This window comes from Heterocephalus glaber, unplaced genomic scaffold (genome assembly GCF_053883595.1).
Source record: "Heterocephalus glaber isolate CG9 unplaced genomic scaffold, H.glaber_assembly_v1.0 deba00000738, whole genome shotgun sequence".
Lineage (NCBI taxonomy): Eukaryota > Metazoa > Chordata > Mammalia > Rodentia > Bathyergidae > Heterocephalus > Heterocephalus glaber.
In genome coordinates this window covers 5,534,052-5,553,202 of record NW_028258161.1, presented here as the reverse complement: position 1 = coordinate 5,553,202, position 19,151 = coordinate 5,534,052, and the positions used below count along the sequence as shown (strand labels likewise).

Here is a 19,151-nt window from a genome sequence, read left to right as displayed (position 1 = left end):
CATCTAGGCTGTTCCATAACTTCACAATAGTAAACAATGCCATAATAAACAGAGGTAGCAGGTATCTCCATAGTATGTTGGCTTTGATATTTCAGGTATATATGAGTGGTATAGAATACATTCCAACCAACAGGGTATAAGGGTTTCCTTTATTCCCTGCATCCTCACCAGCATTTGTTATTTTTTGTTTTCTTGATAATGGTCGTTCTGATTAGGTTAAGATGTAATCTTAATGTAGTTTTGATTTGTATTTCCCTGCTGGCTAAAGATATTGAGCATTTTTTCATGTACATATTGCACGCATATACATTACTTCTTTGGAGAAGCATCTGTTCAGTTCATTTGCCCATTTATTGAATGGGATTCCTTAGGGTATTTTTGTGGGGGGTGTTAAAATTTTTTAGTTATGTTTATCTTTTGTCAGATGAATAGCTAAACAAGATTTTCTCCCATTCGGTAGATTGTCTCTTCACTCTGTTGCTTGTTTCCATTGCTGTACAAAAACTTTTTATTATGTGCAATCCCACTTGTCAATTCCACAAAGTTTCTTAAAGCACTCTTCCTGATGTTATTCTCCACTTTTTAGAAAATCCAGAGTATTACAGAGTGTACACCCACAACTGTGTGCATGTCAGAATGTATGCATTAGCTCATCACCAAAAACCTGTACATACCACATCATCAATCATTTCCCAATATGCACTGTATCCCTTCCCTTCTCTCCATCCCTGCCTGCATTCCAAGTGGCACCTTGGAGGAAGCATCCTGTCCTGAAGCACCATTGCCCTGTACAGCTGTCCACTCCACTGCTACTCAGAAGAGTCTACACAGTGCAGTACGAACATCCACACAGGAATGTACTGCTCTGGAAAGCCCTGCTGCTTTTCCTGGACCAGCACCAACAGCCCATTCTTCCTAACTGGTGTCCCGAGGATGTCCATATCCTGAGTCGCACTGCTGTCAGAGAGGTCAAAGACACCCCTCCTGTGCCACACTGTCCTTCAGTATGATGATACCATTTTCTTTCCAGCTTGTCACTGGGAAAGAAATGCAGGCAGATCCTCACCACTTAAGTACCCTATGGGGGGCCAAATGGGGGAAACAGGTTGAAACAAGAGAAGGGAGAGAGGTGAATAGGAAAGAATACAGAACTCAGAATCAGGAGACTGGTTATGAGACTGGGTATTTGCTCCCCCAGTCACACATTATTTCATAGCCTGGATTGTGTTAGATGCAGGAGTCTGTGGAAATTTAGTTAAAAGGATGCATGTCTGCTATAGACATGAGAAACTGTCCCTCCTATGAGTCCCTCTATATCCTTTAGACAACCCAGCTCCATGATCATTCTTCCATGGTAAATGCACACACACACACACCCATATCAAATTCACTGCTCTTTCCTATGAATTTAAATCTAAGAATATCTAGCTCTGCCAGTAAATGGAGATTAACACCTTTGAACTCAGGTTTAAAATTTTTTAAGTACATTTCTTCAAGGATTTAGGTTGGTCCAAAGGCACTTGCTTCATTGCTACAGATGGAATTTGATTATCAAGCTTGTACAGAGAATATTAGGACAGAAACCTGGAGACCAGAGTTGTTGGGAGTTCACATGACAACCAGGGCAAGCTAAGTGCTCTATGCACAACTAAGCTAATCTCCCCCCACATCTTCATTCACCCCAGTGTTGTCTCCTGCAGTGGAGAAGCAGACAAAGGCACAAGCACCACCATGAAGGACTGACCTGACACCCACTGAATCCAGATGATGTTATATCTCCCGAAGAGGGGTGTGAATTCCTGCAGGCTGTAGCAGTGGTAACTTTCTTCCTTGTCCACTCTGCCCTGCAGGTAGTTCTGGGCTTCAAGCAGGAAAGACTCCATCATATCAACCAGCTCCACTCTGTCGAAAACAGGCAGCAGGACATGCTTGCTGACCCTTCCTATCCCAGAGCCGCAGTCCAGGGCACAGTCAGTTCCCCCTCTCCCGGGGCCCTGCAGAAAGGTACCTTGTGGGACACTTAGGTACAGAGCCTCACTCTGAGTTGCAGATATCCCAGTGACCTCTTTCAGTTTACTTTATTTGGGTCAATTTTACACAATAAAATGTGCCTTCAATGAGTTTGAACAAATATATATAACCATGTACCTGTTACCAAGGTTGAGATATAAAACATTTAATTACTTTTTCCCAAAAGTACCCAAGCATGTCTAGTTCTACTTTATTTTATCCAAATATAAGCCTCTAAAGGCCACTAAGATTTTAAGGTAATATCTTAAATTTAAACATTTGGCAATTGTCTCCAAGAAATGAGATAAATGAGCCACTGGTAGCCCTACGAAGATGGAATTTTGATGATGATAATTTGAGTTAAGTCCATTACTTTGTAAAAATAAAAGGAGGGATGCCAAGCAGTGGGAGTTGTTCTGAATTACTTAATTAACTACTGAATTACTGAATTGTTTTAAAATTACTTCCTGAGTTTTATAAATAGAAATAGTTCAGGTTATATTGGGATGATTTAAATTTTATATGATTTTTTTAACTAGAGTTTGGAGCTCTAAATTACCTCCTCTTACATGGATGGTACATTTTGGGACCTGGACTAAGGATTCTAATTGTTCCATTCCCTGGCCAGTAGTATAAATCTCATGTCTATTCATGATAGCATAGAGCATCCTCATATAAATAAAGGTTAGTTCCAGTAGACTCCTCGTCTCCCTTAATGCTGAAAATTTTCTGCTTTTTGTTCCAGCGACTATGTTTACTAGAAAATATTTTGAGTCTGTGCATTAAATTGAAAGTGAGATATTGGAGAGGAAGCAGGGGTAGTGAAAAATTAGCTAATGCAAATCCTCTCAACATGCTTCTATACAATTTAAAAAGTTTTCTGAATATGAAGATTCAGCTAGCCTAAATTATTTGGTCATAATTGGAAAGACTGCTGAATAAGTTTCATGCTAGAAATTACAATAACAAGATACTTGAAGTTACTGACCGAGATCTTAATGAGAAAGCCTACTCTTGATTTCTCAGGATCTGAGGATAAAAAACTTGGCTAAGGGTCAAAGTTAAGTATGAGCAGAGTGAAATATCAAAAAATCTCCTTTCTGATCCACCCAAAGGTCTCTCCTTATGCTAGGAAGGTACAATGAAAAAAAATATGAAGCAATTGTAGCTCCTTTTCAAACACAAGTAAGTAAACACAAGTAAGCCCCCTCTTTACATCTATAGAAATTATCATAATAAAAAACACAAGATGATGATTCTTGTTGCCACTTTGGAAATGACCAAACTTAGACTGCGAATATTGCAATTCTAAACTGTCTCATTCAATGCCAGTTCTACATTAGGAATGTTTTCTCAAGTGACAACAACAATTCCCTTGGTACTATCTAATGCTGAATTCTAAGAATTCGTTCAGACTCAGAAGGAAAGGGATCTATGATTGATTGTTTAGTAATATCTGCCTGAAGTATAGGATGAAGAAGCAGCAGTATAATATATTGCTGTATGTTTGATCATTTCTACTTACACTGTACTGCCTCCTTCATTCAAGTATTATAGTTTAAACTAATTTAGAAAAGGACCCAAGCTAAAGTTTATGTTGTAAGTATAGTACTATAAAAGCAGCATCTTCTAAATGAATTCATAAGAGAAGAGAAAGTATAGAGAAATTATTTTAGGCTACTAGAAGTGGCTGTACTAAAAATTTGTATCCTCGATAAGAGATTCTCATGGTAAATTTGTCATATAATTACTTGGCTCTGAAAGTCTCTATTGACCATGTTGTTCTCATTAGTATAGGAGGTGGTTTTAGAAGTAGAACCATGGAATAAAACAATGAGACCTAAGAGATCTATGCCAGAGGATTTTAAGATTGTAAAGGCTGAACTCTTCTGTTTTTATGGAATGCAGAAACATGAAGCTGATCTGGTTAAAATGAGGCCAGGCCTTGCCCACTAAGCCTTCCCATCCTTCTCCAAGGAAGCCCTTAGTGAATCTCAGCAAAATCCTACACCTTTTTTTTCTTATGGTTTTATAACTTTTTATTAGGAAACTAAGGCAAAACAATAGAATTCCAAAAAATTAAAATAGAGTTCTAATTTTAAATCTACACCAAGAACAAAAATCGGTTTATCAATATTTGTGAATAAAGGGGAATGGCTAAAGTACATTCACATTGTTTCTTCTTCACTATGCCTTTTAAATCACTGGTGTTTCACTCCCTGCTTTTCCAAAGAAGCAGGCCCGGGAAGGTGAGATGTTTGAGTCAAAATGTCCTTCAAGATTTTTATCTTCTAAGTAGTGTTTTTCACCATTTTAGGTGTATAATGTTTGACTACATTTATTCCTGAAAGCACTGTTTACAGTCCCCCCAAAAGTGCCTTTCTCTCGAATGCTGTGGCCTCCAGCCTCTCCCCACTACTGCCCAGTTCTCTTCACTCCATTTCCTTCTATGTGGTTGGTACTGCCTCCTGTGACCTGGAACCACTGTTCTGTTCCATCTCATTCACAAGCAGCTCCGCTGAGAAGGGGCATTTGAAGACTGATCTCAGGGACTGTCTTGCTCGCCTCTTGGATACCGCAGCTGCAGAAGGTGATTGTATTGACATCTGATGCTCTTGTGTTGATGCGACTAGAACTACAATGTGTGATTTCAAAACAAAATATTTTGTTTTCATGTATTATACTATCTTCATATTTATGGATGCATAGAAAATAGTACAATATTAATAGTTTTATTTTAGTTTTAATTCCACCTATATATTTTGTTTTGAAGAACATTATTTTAAGCTCATCCAATGAAGTTGAAACCTAAAATGGAAAAGCTTGATTCTACTGTATAAAAATCATGAAATATAATAAGTTAGATCCAGAATTTTTCATATCTAATCTCTTAGAAATGTCAAAATCTAAATGCCATCGACACTGATTAAATTTTATGAATTGCTTCTTTCCCCCATTTGAAATCTAAAGCTAAAGAAAGTTATCAACTGTGCAATTGACATCGTGTTGGTACCATTTATATATTTCCTGAAGTAAATACATTTGCAAATAGATTAAATGATTTTCTCACTGTCCCATGTCACTAAGTGTTGAAAGGAAAGCAAAATTTTAAATTAAACAATCTCCCCTTTCCCAGCTGACATAAGAATAAATCACATCAGACTCTCATATTCCCTAACTTCTTGTTTCTTGAGCTGGCTATGAATTTAGCAGATCATTAAGGTCAATGTACTAAAATATCATTCCTTTAAAAAGACCATGTTTGTACTTCATTAGAGATCACAGCTGCACAATGAGCCTTGTCTGCTAAGAAGGACTCCTTATATTTGTTGAAAGGAACAGTTGCCACTTTTCCAACATAAATATGCAAGCACAGACTTCCTTTCCCAGGTCCGTGGCCGAGCTCCCAGGCTCTGTCTGACCAGCTTCCCTGTGGTCAGTTTGACATTCCACACGGAGTGACAAGACGGCTGGATTACTAACTAAGCTTCTGAAATGTTTTGGGATCAAAGTCAGCCTCACCACGAGGCAAGCAGGAGAGATTGCTTGGGCCAGACTGGAGGAGAGTTGAGGTCTATGCTCCCCCCGTCAAAAAAGCAGGGATTTTTCTGCTTCATGAGACAAATGGGAAAAATATGTTGTGGTTGAGAGCAGAGAGTTTGGTGTTAGACAGAGCTGGCTGGTCATAAGCCTCAATTCTGTCTCTTACCAGTGCATAATCTTGACAACTTATTTAACCTCTTTTAGCCCCAGTTTCCACGACTATAAAAACAGAGCTAATAATAGTACTTACCTTAAGAATGGCTATGAACATTTTTCTGATTCTAGTGTTGCACACCTTTCCTTGTGCTGTACTGGCTATTTATCATCTTCTTGTGTCTACTTTTTAATTGGGTTGTCTATTAATGAGCTGTAAGAGTTCTTTATATATTCTGGTCATAGGTTATATGCATTATAAATATGGTCTGTTTAAGGACTACTTTTCATTTTCTTAACAATGTCATTTGAAGTTCCAAATTTTGATGGAATCACATTTATCAATTTTTTTCTTTTATACATCATGTCTTTTGTATCCTAGGAAGTTCTTGCCTACCCTAAATTCATAAACATTTTCCCTTAAAATTTCTTCTTTAAGTTTTACAGTTTTAATCTTTCATATTTAGGTTCATAGATCCTTTCCAGTTATTTTTTTGAATGGAAATAAAGGGTTGAGGTTAATTTTTTATACACGGATACCAGGTGTTCTAGTGCCATTTGCTGAAAACAATATCTTTTCCTCAGCTCTTGAATTGAGTTTATATTCTATGAAATGTTAATGTTAAATAATCTTTCAAAACTCAGTGGGCCATGTATGAGTGGTTCTATTTCTAGATTCTCTGTTTTATTCCAATGATCTATATGTCTTTCCTTACACTAACACTGCCTTGATTACTGTAGCTTTAGAGGAAGTCTTAAAATTAGGTACTAAACATCTTCCAACATTTTATTTTTAATTTTCTAGGTCCTTTGTACTGCTACATAACTTTTAAATTTCAATATCCAATTCTTCAATTCTAGCAAGTATACATAGACCAGAATTTTTTTATATACCTTGTGTTTTCTAATCCTGCTAAATTCAAATACAAGTTCTAGGGGCTCCTAGTATTTTCTCTGTAGATGATCACTTCATCTACATATAAAGATTTTGCTTCTACCTTGCCAATTCTATCCTATTTGTGTCATTTTATTGCCAGACTGTTTTGGTTTAGGCCTATGTTTCAAAGTTTAATGGACAGATGAAGAGTAGGCATATCTGCCCTTGTTCCCCACCTTAGGGAGAAAGCATTGTATCTTCTCCATTCATATAAGGCATTTTTGCTGGAAGTAAGGAGTACATGTCTTTAATCTGTTAAGAAGGTTCTGTTCTATTTCTAGTCTCCTGATAGCTTTTACCATGAACAGCTGTAGAATTTAGTCTGATACTTTTTCTCCAACTACTCAAATGACCATATGGCTTTTTCCTTTCCTCTGTTAAAATGATGACTTCTGGGGGTGGATCTTCCAATGCTGAACCAACACTGCCATCCCTATAATAAAACCACTTTCTACATACTTCCAGATCTGACTTCTAATAGTTTGTGTTGTTAAACAAATTTCTATCTATGTTCATACATTTTCTTCTATTATCTTTGTCCAGTTTTAGGATTAGCACAATGTTGATTTCCTAAAATGAGGGGAGAAGTGTTCCTTTTATTTTCTGCTTTAAATGTTTGATATAATTTATCAGTTAAAATGTATGTGAGCCTGTTGTCATATAGGTAGGTTTTCAAGCTAGGAATATACTTTCTTTAATAGGTGCTATTCAAATTTTATATTTCCTCCAGAGTTAGTTTCATTAATTTGTCTTCCAAGGTACTTCTTAGAAGTTGTCAAATTTATTTCAAAACAGATTTTTGTAATATGCTTTCTATATCCTTTTAAATTCTGTAAAATCTGAAGAAAAAAAAAAGAAGGGCTATGAAGAATAAATGAATCAAGGCTTCTAAGCTGCTTAGCAGAGTGACTGGCCATGTTGGGATGAGCATTCATAAAATGGGCAGCACTGGTTTAAAAACACCCCAGGTCATCCCAACCGGTAAAGATCCATGGCCACCATCCCAGACTTCCTAGTGCTTTATGGCTGCAGCTGATGTCCAGGCAGACACTTTGCCCCAGTAAATATTTTAGCCTGATTAGTGCCAGCCCTGAGACTCAGGCACTGGATGCTCCAAGGAAGCTAGCCATGAAGCAAACCTTGTGTCAACACAAGGGCCAGTTTTCGTACTATTCCTCTGAGTAGAGTGACATCCTAACTCCAAAGGTAATATATATCTATTGTTCTTTTATCAGAATAAAATGAGCTCCAAATTTTACATAATTTACAGTACTTTATAATGAATTAGGACAAATCTTATTTACAAATTAGGAGTTTTATCTTCACTAAAACCAACAGCAATTTTATTGTGTGGGTTAAGTCGATTCTAACAATTAAATGAAGTTCCTTAAATATAGTGAATAGGCCATGTATCCGCAGCACACACCTATAATCCCAGCATTCTGGGAGAATGAGACAGGAGGAATCCAAGTTCAAGCCCCACCTGGGCAACTTAGTGACTCTGTCCTAAAGTAGAAAACAAAAAAGACTGCAGATATAGTTCAGTGCAGAAAGCCCTGGGTTCAATTCCTAGAACAACAACAAAAAAATACATAATATGATATCTCATTACTTATAGTAGAAACAATAAATTAGATTTCCTGGGTGCTAATTTTATGCATCGAAGCAGCTACTTCACATGTTTTATCTCATTTAATCTTACATTCTTCTGTAAGGCAAGTTCTATGGTTGTGCCCTAGTCACAGGTGAGAAAATTGAGGCTCCATGCATTTCAGTAATAAGTCAAGTTTCTTACACATTAAGTGAAAGAACCATGATGACTTTAGAGCCCAAGATTTTGGCCTCTACTCTCTACTATTTGTCTCCAGATGAACTGGACATAAGGAAGTAGAGGTTCATACAAAATCAAGATTATAAAGGAATTACATCCTTTGAAGGGAAAAATCGGAACTATGTATAAAAGAATATAAAGGGATGTTATCATCTTTATTTTTAAACTGAACATAAGCATGAATTTTCTTACTATTGTACATCTAATTTTTATTATGGGAGATAAATGAATCCAAGATCCCAAAAGTCTCGATTTCTCATTAATCATGTGGTGTCAACTGTTTACCTCCAAGATTCTAAAACTGATTTGTCCTTACTCCTCAAATAGTAATATCAGCACTGCTAATTCACTTTTCCCTGCAGTGTGTAAGATTAGCTGGTGCAAGAAGGGTAAAATGCTGAGTGGGATAAACCAAGGGTTTGATGAGATCCAGCTCTTCTGAGCACATTTAAACAGGCTTTCAGGCTAGACCCTGAGCTGGGACACAAAGCTTTAGCCTGGCTTAAGTGACAACACAGTTATGTGAGCTCAATGTTCACAAGGACTTTGCCCTCTCATCAAGCTACAGTTAGATAACTCATTCCAACAAATTTCTTTGGAAATTCCCTCTAGGCCTGGATATTTGGGTGGGACAGTTCAATGAAATTTCTCATCATGCCTTCTTCTGTGGCTGGTACTTCTTGGTGAAAAGCTTTGGTCTGGCATAGAACTGCATCTCACCATTGATGACTTGGCTTGTTAAAGCATATAATTTTACTGCAAATGAAATATTATTCAGAGTTATTAATGTTTATATAATAAAATAAGCTCAATCTTATCATGTATTCAATTTCCTCTTAAAAATCCATGAATTTGTGCTGTAGAAGAAAGTGTGCTCATTTGAAGTCAAAAGGTTTGGGTTTGTGTACTGGCTCAGTGACTTACATGATATGATACATAACACTGGGAAAACTTCATGTGTTATTTTCATAATTCAATGAATCTATAGTTTAATAACCACAGCTTACAACTATAGTTTTTTAAATATACAGTGTTTGCTATAGTAGAATGAAGAATATTGTCAATTTCTCTGAACTCCAAATTTTTATAATAATTTTCTTACTCTTTCTTGCTTCTAATCACAAAGTAGGAGAAGCTATTTTTTTCTTTTCTTTTTCTTTTTCTTTTTGGTTTTTTGAGACAAGGTCTCACTCTGTAGTTCAGGCTGGCCTTGAAAAACTCATAGTGTAGTCCAGGCCAGCACACCATCCTGTAAGCAACAGGCAGCATACTGACTTCATAGGAGAAAAAACATGTCCCTTCTCTAAAAATAAATAAATGAATAAATTTTGTAGGGAGAACTAGTCGTTAGCTTTGGAATCCTGGAACTCTACTCATTTTAACATCTAGAAGACTCCATATGCCTCCTATGCTCACATTCATCAGAGTCTCTAAGGTCCACATGTGCAGCTGCTTGTCATTTTTTCTACTTGGGGGACATGTATGTATTAGAGGAAACCTGATCAATTACTGTTATGACTTGTGTCTAGATGTCCCCACAAAGCCTCATGCAGTTATAGGTGGGCTTTTTCAGAGGTGGCTGAATCTAGAGTGTGTGATTGATTCATAGTGCAATGCTACAATTAAGGGTGCTAAGATTAAGTGTGGATTAAGATCAAGTCCACTGATTGGTTTGTCACCACCCTAATCCCAGTAGCCTAGATAGACTGTAAAAGGGGCAGAAAAAAAGCTACTAAGGTCTCTTGCTTGCTTTGCTGCCTTCTGCCCACCATGAACTATTTCTCCCCTACAAGGCCTGTCTGCTATGCCACCCTGCCTTGGAGCCAGCCAATTATGGACTGAAACTTCTACAAACTGTGAGTCAAATAAACCTTTTCTCCTTAACTTTGGATGTCAGGCATTTTATTTCAGCAATGAGAAAACTAACTAAGACAATTACCTACAGTCATTCCCAGGTACTGATGAGACTTTCTGCAAGTAGAGCTGCAGACTGTAAAACCAATTAACTCCATCCTAGAATGGTCTCTTAGTAAGAAGATATCCCACAACACATAATGCAGTAATCTAGCCCCTCTCGTTTTAGTATCAGAATTTTGAGTGTGTAAGATAGGGACCTCATCATTTGGTCTCTTTGTCTACTCTTTATTTCACTTTCTCTATAAGTAACAAAACCCTCTGAACATAAAAATGGTTCACTGTGTCTTAAGTGCCTGAATCAGGCCTTAGCCTTGACCTTGCCTCATCACATATGTTTAGCCACTGCTGCTACTCCATAAATGTAGATGAATCTCAAAAATAAATTGCAGGTGAAAAAAATTGTAAAAGTATATTGACTGTATGTTACTAGGTATATAAAATTAAAACTCAGCTCTAGGGCCTGGGATTTAGCTCAGTGGTTCCACTGCCTGCCTCCTAAGCGCAAGGTCTGGAGTTCAATCCCTGGTACCAAAACAAACAAACAAACAAACAAACAAAAAACTCAGCTCTAAGCAATATGACTTCAAGTAACTAGTAAACACAATGAAAATACTAATTAACCCTGAGATAAAGGGAGAAGACATACCTGGAGTGGGATTCTAGGAGACTTTGGTAATATTGGCAAGGATTAAATCTTCATTTAAGCAACAGATACAAATATATCCATTTTATTAGCCTCTGCACATTAATGTAGTTGTTTTTATTAAATAGTCATACAAACAAAGGCAAATGGATAAATGCCATAACCCACTACTGGAGCAGTACTTGAGTATAATGCATTGACACAGGGTTTGGTAACAGGCCCATGGTTTCCCATTACTCATTTATTCAAAGGTGGAGCACAGCTACCATCAGGGCTGGAGGTCATGTTCTGGGGAGTCACTATAATCTTTCCTTTGGTAAGATTTTAAATTGAACGATTAGGGAAGAACAGTTCGTGTTCTAGCTTGGTTGGGGACAAGAACAAAATGCCAAAATGGCATGGTAGAACTTGACTCCAGCTTAACTTTTTTATTTGGGGTAACATCAGCCCTTCTCCTGGCATAATCAGAAAGGTATGATGCTAGTCTTATGGTTGTAGCTGTGTAATACAGTGAGCCAACTACAGATTTGCCTGGTCAGTGTTCATAGCTGGAGAAGCCGAAGTCTTACATCTACTCACAATCTTGGGCCCTAGCCTGTGAGGTTGTGGTCCACTACAACTACCTTAAGAACTGGGCCATACTAGTTCATGTGGTACTTTAAAATAAGTGAGCTGCTTTTCTGGAGCCCAGCTTTCAGGATATTTCTTGAGCAAGCCAACATTTATATCTAGAAATAATTTACAATAATACATACATTGATGTTCTGTAACCTGCAAAATGCTATCTGGTTAGGCCAGGGATGTAGCTCAAGTGGCTCCATGCCTACCTGGCAAGAGCAAGGTCCTGAGTTTGATTCCTGGTACTGGAAAAAATACTATCTGGTTGTAATACCCATAAATCAGAACGTTTATCACTCTCCTGTGCAAAATCCTCCCATGGCTCCACATCGCATATCAAAAACATGATATGGAAGTTTTCTTTTCCTGTTCTGCCCTTAGCCAAGGATAGAAAGTTATGGAGTTAGAGGGCTTCCATTTCTCTAGCTCACTTCTTTCAAGTAAGGTGAGAAATTTATCATTGACCACTTGATTGACATTTAGCTTGTTTCCATTTCTTGGCTACTGTGAATGAAGTGCTACAATAAATGTTACAGTACAGATATCTCTTTAACAACTGATTTTATTTCCTTTGGGTACATAATGAGTAGTAGGAATGATAGATCATATAATAGCACTATTTTTAAGTTTTTGTATATGTACTAACTGATTATAACTTAGAAGTCATTAACAAACTCCATTATCCTGTATGTGCTTGGAGCATATGGAGAAGATGATTATTTTCATCCTCTATAGAGCTTCAGGGAATGCAGAAAGGCCAACCATTGGGAGTATGGACATGAGGGTCAAGAGTCAGGTTTCAATTTAATAATCACTATTAAGTGAAAATGGAGCTCAAGGTAATTGACCCTTTATAGCTGAAGAAACATTTAAACCCATGGTTTTCAAGTTAAATCATTTAACAAAGAGAAAGCCTGGAGTGGCACTTGAAGGGTTCTTTCCATTCTTACTGGGTAGAGGAAGAGTTTCACTGGCCTACTTGGTTCTCCAACCATTGCAGATTTTTAAAAACACATTCACATCCTCAACAAGTAGAGTAGACCACTTGTCAAAAACACCTGTAGGGATGGGGTGTGAATGGACTCAGAAGTGTGAACTTTTCTCATTTTCTTCATTAATGTTACCTAAAGAAATTATAAAATGTTCAAGACCATATCCAACTCTCTCCTTTAAAATATAACAATGCTTGATTTCACATAATATCCACATTGATACTTAGTATGATTTTGAACAGGTCAGATTGCACAGAACTCTCTCTGGGAAAATTAATCTCTGCGTGTTTTCCCCAACTGAAAAAAATACTAAATGGTTTCAATAAAAGAAAATGAAATTATACTTCTTTTTCTTACCTTAAAAATTTAAGAAGTATGATGAAGTCTTATAGGACATCCTCAAATTTCAGTTTCCAATCAATTTGTCAAACTCCATACCCCATTTTAATAAGAAAAAATGTTAGAAGAAAAGCAAGTGGAAAATTGGATAGGAATATAAAAAAAATCTACCTTATTAGAATTGTGAGGATTTTATAGATTGAGGGCTGCTCACGATGAGGGGCACAAGCTGCTGGGCTCTGGCTTCTCACTTGCACGGAGACCAGAGGAGCTGTCTGTAATTTTTATACACAAGAACTTCATGTGAAAACCATGTTCCATGTCCCTACTCTCTCATTGTCACACTCTCTCCTTTTACCTAGTACACTGGCCCTTATTTACGCTGGTCCTGGCTTTGTCCTCAACATTTTTCCTTGTGTGAGCTTCCGTACTTTCTCCGTTGCACATTTAACGAACCAGTTTTGGGATTAAATATTCTGTTTAAACTGATTTCTGATAGTCAGTGAAACAGAACCCATATCAGAACCAGGTATAACTTTTTTGAAATTCACTTCTCCAATATTGACTCTCTTCTCCCCACCACCTGCATCAGGACTAGAAAAGACTCAACCAGATAATATATTGACAATAGTGTTTCTCAAAATGTTAACCTCATATGATCAGCATCAATAATTTCTGTCATGCTTATTTGTTTCAGCAAAAGTTGGAAAAATACAGTTCTTCTCTACCACATCTATGTTTGTTAATTGAGTTTTGAAAAAGTCTTGAAAAAATTGCAAAATATTTCAGACTTTCAGAGATTAATATTACTATACATGCATTATATTATACATGAATTCATGTTAATTTCCAATATAAGCGAAAGTTAGCATTATGCTAAATGAACTTCAGATTTTTTTTTAAAGAAATAAATAATCTGGGTATGGTGCCACAGGCATCCCAGAACTTCAGGTGGCTGAGGCAGGATGATCACAAATTCAAACCCAACCTGGGCAATTTAGTGATTTAGCAAGACCTTATGTCAAAATAGAAAAAAATTAAAAAGGATTGCGAATGTTGCTCAGTGCAAGACCTGGGTTCGATCCCCAGTACTGTAAATAAATAAGTAAAACTAAAAATGAAATATAGTAATCCTACAAATGCAGTTGGAAATTCTCTCTATCCCCATTGTTCTGCTGCCTTTCTCAGAAAATGCACAACAATCTGAGGTATGTATCCCTCTTCTCTTCATTTTTATATTTTCAGTATATAAGCATTTTCCACAAACAAGATTCAAGAAATTAATTTTTTAAATGTACAAAGTTGGTATTCTTCAGTTCACTTAGTAATGTTGTTACATGTATTGGTGGACTTGACAGGGAAAGGTGTGGGAACACACACACACACACACACACACACACAGTTCATTCCATTTAACTACAATGCAGTATTCTGTTACATGGCTCTACCACCTTTATCTTTCCCTATGGATAGACCTCTAGGCGGTTTACAAGCTTTTACTGTTACTAACGTCCTTCCAAAAGCCTTTGGTGTCCATGTGTGAGCGTTGCTCTAGATTATAGATCTGAAAGTGAATAACTGTAGGCTACGCATTTAACTTTGTTACACTCTACAAAGCTGCTTTCCAACATGGATGCAGTAATGTATCTACCAGTAGTGTGGGAACTTCAGTTCCCCCATATTATTGCTAAAGCCTGTGATTAATTTTTGCTAATCCATTTTTATGGGCATTTCACTGTTAATAATAAATAGATTTTTTATATAATACCAAAATTGTTCCAGATATAGTTCCATGTACATTGTATATAACAATTCCACTCACAGAATCTCTTTGAGAAGTATTTTAATCTCTATTTTATAGATTTTGTGTAATGTATTTATAGAGGATGTTTACACCCAAGAAGTCTAGCTCTAGACTTTTTCTTAGCTCTGAATCATCACATAAGTGTCAGGGCATTCAAAGCCCATCCCTCAATGAATAGGCTCTGTATATTCATCTGCTCAGCTCGAACTTTTAGTGGCTTCAAGTTCCTTTTTTGTTTCTGGTGCATGATAATTTCCACACTTTAAAGCATGAGAATGTATGTACATTTTTACTTGTTTTATTTTATCCATACATTCAGTTAGTTTGCGGTGTAAGCGCTAGTGGAGATAGGGTTAGGTTTACAGTTAAGTTCAGTCCAAAATTCTAAAGGAAAAAAAGACTCACATGAAGTTTAATCCTTCCTCTTCCTCTTACCTTTCATTTAAATGTAAGGCCATTTGTGGCTGCAATAAGATGAGGTTATCTCCAGTATCTGGGGAAAGAGATAACATTCCAAACTCATCTTACACAAGAAAGTTTTGAAAGAAATGACAATGAATGAGAAGGGGAAGTGGTCCAGGATATGAGCAAATGCTAGTTGTTCTCCCAAGTATGGGACTATGAATTGTGCCCACTATCAGCGTTAGGGTGAGCTATGAATTTCCCTAGCTATAGTTGACTTTTCCCTAAAGAACAAGCCACTTTCTGGAAAGCTTTCTGCATACAAAGACAGTGTGTCCTTGTTTTCAAACACATTTTGCCTACTTAAGTAATGTAAATGTATTACAATCAAACAAAATTTAAAATTCAGTTCCATGATCACATTAGCCACATTTCAATATTCAATAGCTAAATTTGGCTATTGGTTACCACATAAGACAGAACAGATATTTCTTTCACCACAGAAAGTTCTACTGGGCACTCCTGTTATAGGTTCAAGGCTCCTAAACTACTTTGTAAGGAGGAATCTCAGGCTTGTTGACTAATTTCAGGGCCTCAGACAGACTAGTGTATCTGAGATTTTATTTTAAGAAAAACCAGTTCCTGCTCTTGCTTTACAGAGGCATTAAGCATCCTATGCAAACAGTATGCAAGATTTTCCAGTTAAAGTGTGAGTCACTATGTCTTATTATTGTCTCAAATATAAGTAAATTGAGGGCTGTTTTTATCGCACTCCATATCATCTGCAGAGCCTGAAGTAATGTTGCTTATGTACCAAACACACAATCCTGATTTATTTAAGTCCATGATTACTTAATAATTATTTACAACCCCTTGCTAGATCTCTTTAAAATCTTTGGATCATTGTTTGTGCTCAGTAAAATTATATTTTAGCCATGCTTAGAAAAATTTGATTTGATAGGCCACTCTTTCTCTCCAATACCTGTTATTCTGTGATTCTTTATCTGTTCAAGATAGAAAAGTGGTTTTAAAAAATCTATAGTTTTATCAGTATATTAGCAAGAAAGTCTTACTTTGGGTAACAGTAATAATATGTTGTGTTTTCTATCTCAAATTATCTCCCTGATGCTCTTTTGTGGGAAAGGGGAAAAAAAAACAAAACACCTTTAATTAATTGAACAGACTGCTCCAGCCCTGGGAAACCAAACATGAAATGGTTGAGATGGTCAAAAATTATCACTGGGGACCAGGAATTAGAATCTGGTCAAAGCAGCAAATAGAAGAAAAATTAAAAAGCTCTTAAAAGAACCTGACAAGGGAAGCTTCAATCTTGTTTTAAAGGGTTGGGTTGTACTAAGCCTTGAAAAACTCAGTCCTCTGGAGGACTATATCTCACTGAGAAAGTTTCAGGGAGGTTTATCATGTAGCCAACACCTAGACATTGGGCCTTGGAGACCACTTAGATAATATTTCCTCTGGATTAGCACTGAAGTGTGGAAGTGACATTTGTACAAAGCATACTTTAAACTCTAGGACTTTTCCAACTATAAAATGATTATTCTGAAGGGAAAAAGTGCTCACTGCAGAGGGAAGTTGCTGTGATTTATATGTCTTGGAAAATCTTCCTTTTTCACACAGAATAACTTACTAGACCAAGTATGTTTTGTATTTCCTTTTTATTTTTAACTGCAATTGTCCTTCAGTTGATAGGAAAGGTAGAGCATATGTCTTAGTTACTTTTCTCTCCTTGCTGAGACAAAATACCTGACAAAGTTAAAGGAGGAAAGGTTTATTTATCTCACAGTTTGTAGAAGTTTCAGTCTATAATCGGCTGGCTCCAAGGCAGAGTGGTACATGGCAGAGGGACAGCAGTTCATGGCAGCAGAAGGCAGCAAAAGCAACAAGGGACCTTAACAGCGTCTTTCTGCCTCTTTTATCTTATCCGGACTACCAGGATTAGGGCTGTGCCAAACCAATCACTGTACTGGTTTAGTAATCACACACCCTTAATCCCAGAGTCACACACACTAGATTCAGCCACCTCTGAAAAAGCCACTTATCACCACATGAGGCACTGGGGGGACATCTAGACTGAAACCATAACAGTATATTTGTTCTTGTGTGTTTTAATTTTTCCTGTCCCACCATGTTCAAGTGAATGATATATACATATAAGTCCTTGTTACTGGTGACTTCAACAATTAAATTACACACCTAGCACAAACATATTATGGTACTAGGAAATGCCAGCATTAGGCCAGGACAACCTCAGAAGTTTTGCTGACTGGTCCTCTGCACAGACTCAATGGGAAGCCTTGAGCTCTGGTTCATTGACGAAGGCCAGCCAATAACAAAGTGAGGCTGAAAAGCTGTCCCTCGTTTTCTCCTGGTGTGTCCATCAAGACTTCTGGGATCACTGTGAAATCTCCTATCATTCTCATTACAAAGTGTACTTCAGATGAATTAAATATGTAGTGACAGTCAAAGTCATAAACTACTTGACTCCCGGGGTCATTTTCCAGGCGGATGTTAATAGGATTTTGGTCAGCTTGTGTGCTTTGTGCAGTTGTGAACACTGGCCAGTTTGGGAGACATAATTTAAAGTAGTGCATCTCTGTGTCTGCATTGTGTACATACATCCAGATTCTGGAGAAAAGACACGAGAGACTTGCATTTGAAGCCAAATGAAGCCTAGCCACTTTTTCCCCTTCCTAACTGTGGATGGATTCCTAATTGACTCATCTCTTAAAAATCTCTGAAATCTGCCAGTGGCAGGTCCTGACTGTGGCTGGATCACAAATAAATCCATCACCTGTGCTGGGAAAACAACCCCCAGATTTATTGAACAGGTCAGTAGACAGAAGATCATTGTAAGGAGAATGCATCCTTCTCAAAGCCAAAATGAATCTGGAAACCAAATGGCATAAGCCAAGTATCAGACAATAATTCTCTTTACACTTCCACATGTTCTGCAGGATAAAGATTAGAAATCTGTTGTGGAAAAAATTGCTGCTTCATTCCTTTCATCCACTGAGTTCCCACTTGGCCGTTCCTTCATGGCATTGCTCATCCACAGCTCCATCTTCACCTCCTACACTTTCTTTTTGACCTGGGATTGAAAGTGTTTTGGAATTTTTGAGTAGTATGAAACTTTTTTATCTACTCACACCAGTCATAAATTTTATAAAAATTTAGGTCATATAGTTTTAGAGAACAGTGAAAATTGGTGGTTCTATAAGTTAGGCAATGGTGAAACCATATTTAAAATCAATATTAACCAAAGTTATGCCAGAATAATATCAGATAATATTTTAATATTGTGATTGAAATCAAAATTCCAGATATGGAGAGCTGTGTGAAAACAAGAGGAAAACCTACAGGAGCATAGGTATGTAGGTTAGCTAAGACTATAGAATTTAATTCATAGCACCTGAAGGAGAAAGAACAAACCCTAATCATTGCATACAATGTTGAGGTTCAAATTAAAGTTAGCATTTAAAAAGTTGTTGACTAAACAGGCTATTTTTACCAATGTATTAATTAAAAAAATAGTTTTCTGATTGCCTATCATGATTCAGACATTGTACTTAGCAGTAGGGATCAAACTGAAAAATACTCTCAATCCCTTACCCTCATGAAGTCTAATGATGGTAAGAAAAATAGTCAGTAGCATATACCTGTGTATGTATGTGTCTCTATGATGAATGTTAAGAAGGAGATAATGCTAGAAGATCCTCAGTGGGTAGGATCTACTCAAAAAACTTACCTTAGAAATTGATCCCTGACCTGAGATATGAGGAATAAGGAGCTAACTAGAAACTTCATTGGAGGAAAAAGAAAGAAAAAAGAAGGCTTCTCCTTATCAAAATAAATTTGGCAGTGTTGCTGATTTTTAAAAAGTAATCCATTGACTTAATGTCTGATAACACTAGAGTTATGGATTGTATCTAGATGTCCCCCCA

At 37.0% G+C, this 19,151-nt stretch overlaps 1 protein-coding gene across 1 annotated transcript; it reads right to left on the bottom strand.

The window, feature by feature from the left end:
• Positions 1–809: 809 nt before the first annotated feature.
• Ntmt2 (N-terminal Xaa-Pro-Lys N-methyltransferase 2) lies at positions 810–18,271 on the bottom strand. The gene is given in 7 exon segments (XM_087206813.1): positions 810–975; positions 977–1,037; positions 1,040–1,078; positions 1,745–1,994; positions 9,041–9,159; positions 9,162–9,230; positions 18,232–18,271. Coding segments are annotated over 7 exon segments (744 nt in total).
• Between the last annotated feature and the right edge of the window lie 880 nt (positions 18,272–19,151).